The sequence below is a fragment of the Camelina sativa genome, chromosome 14 (assembly GCF_000633955.1).
Source record: "Camelina sativa cultivar DH55 chromosome 14, Cs, whole genome shotgun sequence".
Classification (NCBI taxonomy): Eukaryota; Viridiplantae; Streptophyta; class Magnoliopsida; order Brassicales; family Brassicaceae; genus Camelina; species Camelina sativa.
The window spans coordinates 21,854,669-21,864,797 of NC_025698.1; the positions used below are offsets into that span (position 1 = coordinate 21,854,669).

The following is a 10,129-nucleotide window of genomic DNA, read 5'->3' on the forward strand; positions in this document are numbered from 1 at the left end:
ATCAACACTTTGGTTTTTTTTTTTTTTTTTTTTTTTTTTTTTTTTTTTTTGAAAACCTTGTTAATGGCAAAAGATGATTTCATCATTAGAAAGATTATATATAATACCAGTGGTTTCATCGCCCGTGGTGTAATCAGAAGTTGTGTTCGAATAAGACCATCCTACTCCAGCCGGTGAATCCACAAACAACAGATTTGAGGCTACATCATATATAGTAATTAAGTTAACATCACAAACTTTCTCATTTGTTAATGAAAGAAACTAGAAGAGAGGGGGAGAGACCTTTGTTCCAAGATTTGGGATTTCTACGGAGACCGCGACCATTTCCAGTAGGGTAAAATGGACCCAACTCTGTGAAAGCTCCTCCTCCAATGGAAGAACAGCCTGGTCCTACATTTCGACCAAAAAATAGTTAAGAAACTGAATAATTTTGTAAATTTAAAGCCAGAAATATTGAAATTAAAAGTTTAAAACTATGTAACCAATCAAAGCAAATTCCCCTAGAAGATAGATAGTAGTCATTCACATAAATATATTGATAAATCAGTTTTATATTTTCAAATTTTGTTAATTTTTATTTAAACCAAACCAAATTGAAATAAAAATTCAAGTTGAATGGAAATAAAACAAAATTACATGTAAACTTTATTCGGTTTTAAATTCTATAAAATCAATATATACAAAAAAAAAAAAAGATAACAAACGGTAATCATATAAAATTATAAACATTTCTTAAATTTAATTTCGACAACCAAATCCTATTGTCTAAATACCCAATTTCAATGAAAATCTACAAAGTTGAGAAACAAGAAGAACCAGTGTCAGTAAAACAAACCTCCATTTAGCCAAAGGGTTAAAGGCTTAGTGTGTGGTTGCTTCTCGGCTTCGACAAAGTAATAGAAGAGGCTCCGACCAGCTTTGACATCGATATCGACGTAACCAGCGAATTGTCTGAATGCCACTTCAGGTTGTCCAGGCAGCTTTGTCACAAGATCTTCTTCTGGAAACCCTTCAGCTAAGTTACCATTGTAACTCCACCACCACTGCAACGCCATTAGTGCTACTGCTACTTCTAGGAACCGCCACTTACCGCCCGCCATTTCTCTCCCTCTCTTGCTTTTTGTGTATCAGAGGTCTCTCTCTGTGTTTTTAACTTCTGCTCTTTGTTTCTCTGCCTAGTGCACATGTATATTTATAGGCAAAACACTTCTTCTTCACGAAGTTACGTGTGATATAAAATATTTATATTTACTGCAATAATTTGGCTAAGCAATTAAAATTGTCAGTATCTTTTTTATTACTAGATTAAGATCTTTGTTAGAGCACAGATTAAAATTTATTTTATTTATATTATAATTTTTTATAAAATATAATTTATGTGATTGTTTTTAAAAGTTTTTTTGGATAAAATATTATGGAATAAAATCATATACTAAATATGATGACTTAAAAAAATACATATATTTTGTAAGTTTTATATTGTTAATGATTCTAGATAATTACCCGTACTACAACACTGGTTAAATTTTATTTTATACAAAATTTTGTATATTTTATATTTTAAAATAAAATTTTAATATGTTGTATTAGGTTATATATATGAAGTTATTTCAATAATGTATATTCTACATCATGATTTGAATGTCATTACAAGACATAATTTTAAATTTGAATTTAAATATTCAAATTTTTACCCGTTACTCAATACATTTTTTAATTCAATAGATATTATATTTAAAGAATAATATTATTAAAGCTTGAATATTTTATAGATTGAACAATTTATATTTGTTTTTAAAAATTTAACTTATGGTATATTCGGAAATAAAACTTTTTTTTAATTATAATAAATAATATGATAATTTATTTGTTTCACATAATAGACTCATATATAAAAATGAAAGGCGAAGTATAATGATAGTTAACAAATTAATATGTTAAGTTAGATATCAAAAGATTTTATTCGATGAATAATTTAATAAAGGAAATTAATATGGTAAGTTAGATAATATGATATTTTAGAATATTCTCTTTAAGATTTTTGGCATAACCTATTTGTAACTAATTAATCTATTTTTAATATATAACCTATATGTAACCAACTTATTAAAATTATATAATCTACAAAACAATATTATGTACTTCCGTTTTATTACAATAGGATGACTTTTTATCTCGAATTTAGTATTCTACAAAGTTGCAAATGTTAATATTTTACAAAGTAATACTTAGGTTTAAGTGTTATGGGGTGGGACACGTGCCCCATACTAACTTAAATTTTGTTTAAGTGATCATTGGCTATTACTACCTGTACCTTGTATGGTTACGTAGTGCCCCACACTATGTTTCGGGTGACTTGTTCGATGCCCAGATTTATATGTTTTTATCTGCTTTTTTCATTATTTTTCTTTTATTTGTCAGATACTTTTATTGTTTTATTTTGGTTTTTGTCCGATACTTTTCTTATTAGTAGTTTTGGGCATTCGGGTTCGGATCGGGTATTTCGGTAAAACGGTCTTAGACCCATTTAGATATTTTTAGTATTCGGATCGGATTTTAGATAAACACCCATCAGATTCGGATCAGGTTCGGATTTTATCTAATACCCGAAATTTACTTCAGATTTGGGTTATGTTTTGATTATTTACATCTTAAATTTAACAAAATACTCGAATTTAATCTAAATTTTCAAATATATCCAAATTAAAATCTCTCCAACTCTGATATTAAAGATGAAGAAAAGGTATAGCAAACATATTTCTTGTTGAAAATGTTCTATTGGTTTTGCATTTCTTCTTCTTTGTGTTTTTAATATGTAAAAACAATGTTTTGGTATCTAAAGTTCATGAGTATAAAATAAAAAAAATGCAATTAAAGCTCTGATTGGGAGAGACTTTAAAGACTTTATAATTAATTTAAGTCTTAAAATCTCTAATATCTATTTTTTTTTAAAAAAATGAAAATTGTACATAGTAATATATAAATATGGGAGGTTTTATATGTTTTATAGTAACATATTTATATGTTTTTATCTGCTTTTTCATTATTTTTCTTTTATTTGTCAGATACTTTTATTGTTTTATTTTGGTTTTTGTCCGATACTTTTCTTATTAGTTATTACATGTCCTTTTTAGTGTCTTCTCTAAGTTTTAACATGTTTTTTTTTTCTTTTTTCTTATTGAGCCTTACGGCAATTTCCAGATTCCATTTATACTTTATAGTTTCTCAAATAAATGATGTTAGCTTAGTTTATACCTTTATTTTTACATTGTAATTCCATTTTGACTTTTGAAACAAAATTATTATTTTTAAACTGTAAAGATTACATTTGAATTATAAAAATGTTAGTAAAATGAGTAATTAAGTAAACATTGTATTATCTCTTTTGTAGTTTATTTCATAGAGTTTGAATTTATTTGATATTTTTTTTGTCAACCAAACATTAATTAAAATCAAACTCCAAGATTTATGAAATAAACTAGAATTTATGTGATATTTTATAATTTACGATTCAAATCATAATTTTTGAAAATAAATTACATGTTTGTTTTGATTTGTAACTGAGCAAATAAATTATATTATATGATATATGTAATTAAGTATATTTAGAAGCCAAAATAATTTTGTGTCTTTTCCAATTTTATAATTTTAATATATTAAAAGTAATTATGAATTATTTTTATTTCATTTTTTATTATATAAATTAATATTATTAATTAATAATATGTACCCATACCGATTTGTTTTCTGGATCCGTCACTAGATACACCATGACCTCACCATGGTCATTGTTGTTTGATAGTATAATTTTATTCCATTTCCTTGTGTCTTGCTTCTATCTCACTCTTTGAAGTTGTTACAAACTACAAGATATCGCCTTGAAGCACTATCATCCATCCACTGTGATCAGATTTCATCGGACGGTTGTAATAATTTGTCATATTCAGTATTTTGCTAGATTTTTCTAGATTATGTGTATTATATTGTTCAGGTGAAAATATCTTTTATGGATGCATCTTCTTCTAAATTATTATATACTTAGGTAGTGAGATTTCATGTGGCCTTTCAATTATGATACGAGATTTTTTAATTATTCATACGAGAGTATAAAATATAGATCCTTTTAATTATATATAGGTTATATTACTAATTTTAAAATTTTCAGTCGTAAACTATACAAGTACTCACAGTTGGCTACACAGAAATTTTAATATTTCATATTTCATTTTCTTTTTTGGTTAACAATGTAAAAAGTATCATTATACTTGATACTAAAGAAAGTACCCAAAAAACTAAAGAAAGTGAAAACCTGAAAAAGTAAATATGAACATGAAGCTTGCGGTTTAGAAACTAGAGAGAAACCAAGAAAAAGCAATATGGTAAATATCACGTCCACGTGCCTTTCAAGTATTATCCTATCTGCCAATTTTGTTTCCCAAGAGAACCTTTAAGCATCATCATTTCTTAGGTCTATCACTTGCAGCTCTGCAACTATTTTAGCCAACCACCGGTCCACCGCTTACGTTGAGTCGTCTTGGTCCAATAGTAAAAGAAGAAAAGTTTCGCCATCTAGATTCGAATAGTATTGGGTACAGAGTTCAAAATTTAACATGTCTCCCCCGACTCCAAAAAATTAATCAAGAAATATATATATATATATCTATATTAATCCCATATAATATTTTATTTATTTATTTAATAGATTTATGTAGCTTTTTGCTGATGATGTTAAAGGTTCTTTCACTGAAGTTTATGGACCACCAACGACTTATCTAATAAAAAGTTAGAGAACAAGATCCCATTTTGGAGAAAAAATATCAGTAAAACATAAAAAATATTAAAAAAAAAATATCTTTCAATATTTAACAAAAATAAATAAAATCAATTTTAGGTTAAAATTGATATTCGTTGTTTAATTTCTATTTTTTCTCCTACACATTTTAGAATTAAACTTTTTAAAAACAGTGAAAGATGATTTTTAAAATATATTTTAATTTGAAAACTGAACGAAAACTTCTGTTTTTAAAATGCGACGTAATCTTCTTTTTTTTACCACTAAATACTGATTAGTTTTGGGCATCTTGAATTTGTTGATATCTCTCTTTTGAGGAAAGATAATTTTCTTTGATGGAGAGGAAAGTACGAATGAAGGTCATTTTCTAAATCTTTGACTTTGATTGTTATAATAATTTATTTTAATTTATTTTTAGTTTACTGTGCCTAACATAACAAGGCTGGGAAACAAAAGTAGTGATCTTTGTTTGTGTAGGTTTGAAAACTCCTCTTCTGTGTTATTATGCAACTGATACGACTATTATTTTAGGTACAACTGGTATATGTAGGAAGAACTATGTTCTTGGGTTATTTAACAACAACTATGTTTTTGGGTTATTTAACAAATGTTTTTGTACAACTGAGTAAATCTAAGTACAACTATATATTTGAAGAAATAATAAGAATATATATTTTGACTATTATTTTGGTACAACTGATAAATCTAAGTACAACTACGTATTTTGACCTTTTGCGCCGTCAAAAGTCTACATTGTGACACCTGGCGCCGTCAAAGAACTCACATGTATAAAAATTAATTGTTTGCGCCGTAAAAAATTCATATAGTTGTTCAGTTGTACACAGTTGTACAAAAATGAACATAGTTGTTCTTTGTTCTAAAAACCACAAAAATTAGTTGTTCTTTATTCTATATCATTTTTTTTCTAGTTGTATTCATGATATTACATAATTAAAATAGATTTCCTATGTCATCATCTTGTATTTAAATGTTTGAAATCACCATTATTTCTTGTTTCTCATAATTTGTGGTTGTTATATATTTTTTTTTCACAAAAGGAACTCTTTATTAAAGCCTAAGAGCAAGAAGCCAAGGCTATTGTTCTACGAGCAACATATTTTATATATTTTACAGTCTGCATAGAGATAAACGAAATGTAAAAGAAGTGTAAGACTAAGATTACAGAGCTTAGGTGACAATACTTCATAAACAAAAGAAGGGTAAGGAGAGTCTAGTCTAATAATTGTCATCCAACTTGTCAGTGCATAGCCTGCATTCTTCGTGATCATTTCTATGCTCATCTTCAAAAAATCAGAACCTAAAGGCCATCATGCCTAAACTAAGAGTGAACTAATTACACCAAAAAGATAATCTTGACAGAACTTAGTAGAGTGTTCAAAGGGGGTTAGGAGGTTCATGATTAACCTCTCTTTCATGATCTGGTAAGCTTGATCGTTTCTTCATAGGGAGTTCTTTTTTGGGATTAATGTCCAATCTTCTTTTTGAGCATTCTCCTGCTTCAAATTTAGATTGGATTTTGGGGTGTTTACCACCATCTGAGTTCGATCCTGTCGATTCTTCTTTGCTCGAGAGTTCAAAATGAGGAAAAGCTAAAGCAAAGTAGCGACCTGATTTCTTGATAGGTTGAGTTTACTGGTTCTGCTGCATCACCTCTTTAATGACCGGAACTTGAGCGACTGGGCTTGATGGTTGTGAAATAGGAGCTGGGTATGCTTCTTCAAACTCTTCATCTCTTCTTTGTTGATCCTGATTACAATGATTGTTGAAAGGGTTGGGATTGATCGGTTCAAAGGGACACCTAGAAGATGGGTGCATAATTCTGCAGCAGTTAGTACATATTTTTTCCATCTTCTCGTACTGAAAACCAAGCATAGCTCTATTTCCCGATTGAAACCTCGCCCTTCTAAAGAACCTGAAACGATCAGTTATAGAAACCTTAATTTTCACTCTGATAAATGAGACTTGGTTTGTAACTGATTCTTCAAAGTCCAACTCCACAAAGTCTCCTAAGGATCTAGCGATCCTGCAGAAAGTTTTGGCAGAGATGTAAGGTAACGGAACCCCTCGTATCTGAACCCAAAGATCTATGGATGTTAAGAATTCCAATCTTGGTAAGTCATCCTATCTTTGCAGTGCAACAAACCATCTATTAAAGCTCCATGGTTGACGTCGTAGGACTGATTCCAAATCTCTTTCAGATTGAAAACAAAACTGAATAAAACGATCATCCAAGACTCGACCATGAACAGACGATGAGAGACCCCAAGCTGTTGGGAGATTGTCAGCTACTTCAAACAAGTTTTTGATCCACTGGATTAAGTGGTTTGGCAATCAAACTTAACCTATTGCTGGCTAGAACTTCTTCATAATCTGAGTTTGGAATTAAAAGTTCTGGGTCATCTCGTCCTAATGCTAAGTATTGAAGGTCGTCCCACAATTCTTTCTCCATTAGAATCTTTTCTCTCTCTTTTTTGTGTTTAAGGGAAGACGGTGAGTTTTAAAAACTCTAGAAAGGTTCTTTATATAGTGAGGTAAAAGAGGGTTAAGAACCGAGAAGTAAAAGGGATAAAAACCTTAAAAAATTACAAACCTTATCCAAACTGCAGGATCAAGAAGTAAAATTCAATTGCAGTAGAAACAAAAAGGTTGTAATAAACGAGATAAGAAGAAAAGAAGATAAGTGAAGAGAGGAAAAAGAGAAAATCAACTACCGAACAGTATAATTTCTACAGATAAGACAAAGAACTGTCAATCAAACCTCTTCCCTTAGTAAAATCTAAATGCTAAGAGTATAATTCAAACAAAAGCCAAACTCGAACCCAAAGGCTGACTTAGGATTGATTCCTCCCTTCTAAATCAAAAAGAAGTTTAAGCCACTTCGGAGCACCCAAAGCTACATAAGACTGAAAAAAGATTATTTTGTAGCACACTCCGAGCAATGTAGGAAGCTCCTTTATTGGAATGAGATGGTGCAATATCCAATTTCCAATCCTTTATAAAACAGAGGCTTCTTCTTAATGGATAAGCTTGAAATTGGAATGATGGCCATTCTTGAGGATAATTAACTGCATTGATCACTTCAAATGCTTCACCAGAGAAGATCACTTGATTAATTTTGTGATTCGCCATGCTGTCTATAGTCCACAGAATACTATGAAATTTAGCATCCAACAAGCTTGGAATGTTAGAGAATGACCGTCTACTATGTAGCCTAACTTTGCCAGTCCAATCTCTTACAACCTAGGAAAATCCACATATTCTTGTATGTTTACACTAGGCGATCCCTATATTGCATTTTAACCAGAACCTAGGTGGATTGATCCAGTCCATCCAATCTTTTCCTCTCTTATTTTGAGATCCAATGCCATTAGATCCTTTGATTTTCTTTCAAAAAAGAAGTCATTCCTATGTTTCCAGAGATACCAAAGTATCCAAGGAAATCTCCTTTTGATATAGAGGAGAATATTCTGATTCTTTTCTGTAGATAGTAAGTAGGATAGATTAGTGTATTCAGAGGCAATATCAAAACCTCCTTCAGGGGATGGGAATTCCGACAGGGCCCAAACTTGCCTAGCAATAGAGCAGGAGAATAGAACATGATTGATGGATTCTCTTTCAAGTCCACAAAATTGACATCTCATGTCTTTACTCAGACCTCTACTTTCTAACCTGTCTGCAACCGCAACTGCTCCGCTTAATGCTCGCCATATAAATTTTTTAATTTTTGGAGAAGTTTAAATTGACCACACCTGAGATTTTAAGTCATTGAGCGAGGGACATGCTTCAACTTCAGAGAGCAATTCATGCTTATTTAATTGACATGCTAGAGCATACCCTGTTTTGACTGAGTAATCTCCACTCTTAGTATATTGCCAACTCCAAAAATCGGATCTTGATATCACTGGTTTATTTGATAAGATAAGATTCACATCTCTTGGATAGAATAATTCCTCTAATGCTTCTCGATTCCAGTTTCTGAGAGAGAAGTCAATTAGATCTGTTACCTTCAAGTCCAAATTAATGAAAATATTTTTGATTAAGGGAATTCTTCTTCTTTCGTCAAAGAGCCATGGATCTACCCAAACATATGTATTCTGACCATTACCAATTATTCTTTTGATTCCTTTCATCAGAAGTTCTCTACCATGAAGAACGTTTCTCCAGATATAAGAAGGACGATAGCCCATTCCTGCCGATAAAAATTCATTGTTAACAAAGTATCTGCTTTTCATAACTTTAGCAAAAAGGCTGTCAGGGTATTGAATGATCCGCCACGCTTGTTTGGCTAATAATGCTTGATTAAAAGCTTGCAAATCCTTGAATCCTATTCCTCCTTGTTCTTTTGTTAAACATAACTTCTCCCAACTTATCCAGTGTATCTTTCTCTTGTGTTCCAATGAATTCCACCAAAAACTAGACATTGCAGAGGTGATTTTTTTCACAGGTAGTTATAGGCAGCTTGAAACACGTCATTGCATTAACAGGTAGAGCCATTGCTATTGCTTTCAGAATGATTTCTTTACCTCCAAGAGATAAAATACGTTCAAACTAGCCAGATAACCTTGATTTTAGTCTGTCAAAAATATAATCCAGCATATCGACTTTAGAACTGCTAAAACACTCTGGAAGACCTAAGTATGAGCCAGTTCCTCCTTCCTGATGAATACCTGTTAACCTCTTAATAGCTTCCAGAGTTTGCTGATCCACATTAGAGCCAAAAGTTATTGAGGATTTGTGCACATTAATCCTTTGTCCGGTTACCCCGCCATAAGATTGTAAGATTTTCTGGAGAACTTCAACTTGGTAAAGAGAAGCTTTACAACTATAAAGGATATCATCAGCAAATAAAAGATGGTGAATAGAGGGTCCAAAAGGAGAAAACTGAATTCCTTGAATTGTTCCTGCATTTTCAGCTATATTCAACATATGTGTAAGGCCTTATGTACAAAGCACAAAGAGAAAGGGAGAGATAGGATCACCCAGTCTCAAACCTCTATGAGGAGATATTATCCCAAAAGATTGCTCATTTAGCATTACTGAATATGTAAGGTAGACACACAAAACATAATCCAATGAATCCATTTATGGTGAAATCCTAATGCAGTAAGCAACCCTCTAAGATAATTCCATTCCAGTCTATCAAATGCTTTGGACATATCTGATTTTATTGCCATATACTCTGAAGAAATTAAAGGATGAGTCTTAGAGCATGTACCAATTCATGAGCAATAGATATGTTATCAGAGATTAATCTTTTCTCATTTTCATCAATCCCCTGATTTTGTTCTTCATTATTGGTAACTTAGACATGCAAAA

General features: G+C 31.0%; 1 protein-coding gene across 1 annotated transcript in view; it reads right to left on the bottom strand.

The window, feature by feature from the left end:
• The window catches only part of LOC104743855 (serine carboxypeptidase-like 44), a 3,612-nt gene extending 2,447 nt beyond the window's left edge, over positions 1 to 1,165 (bottom strand). Inside the window, exons 1-3 of the mRNA XM_010464891.1 lie at positions 836 to 1,165; positions 283 to 390; positions 108 to 200 (exon numbers count right to left, since the gene is read on the bottom strand). Of these exons, the coding sequence (XP_010463193.1) occupies positions 108 to 200; positions 283 to 390; positions 836 to 1,100 (466 nt within the window). The 5' untranslated portion in view covers positions 1,101 to 1,165. The remainder of the gene's footprint in view (positions 1 to 107; positions 201 to 282; positions 391 to 835) is intronic.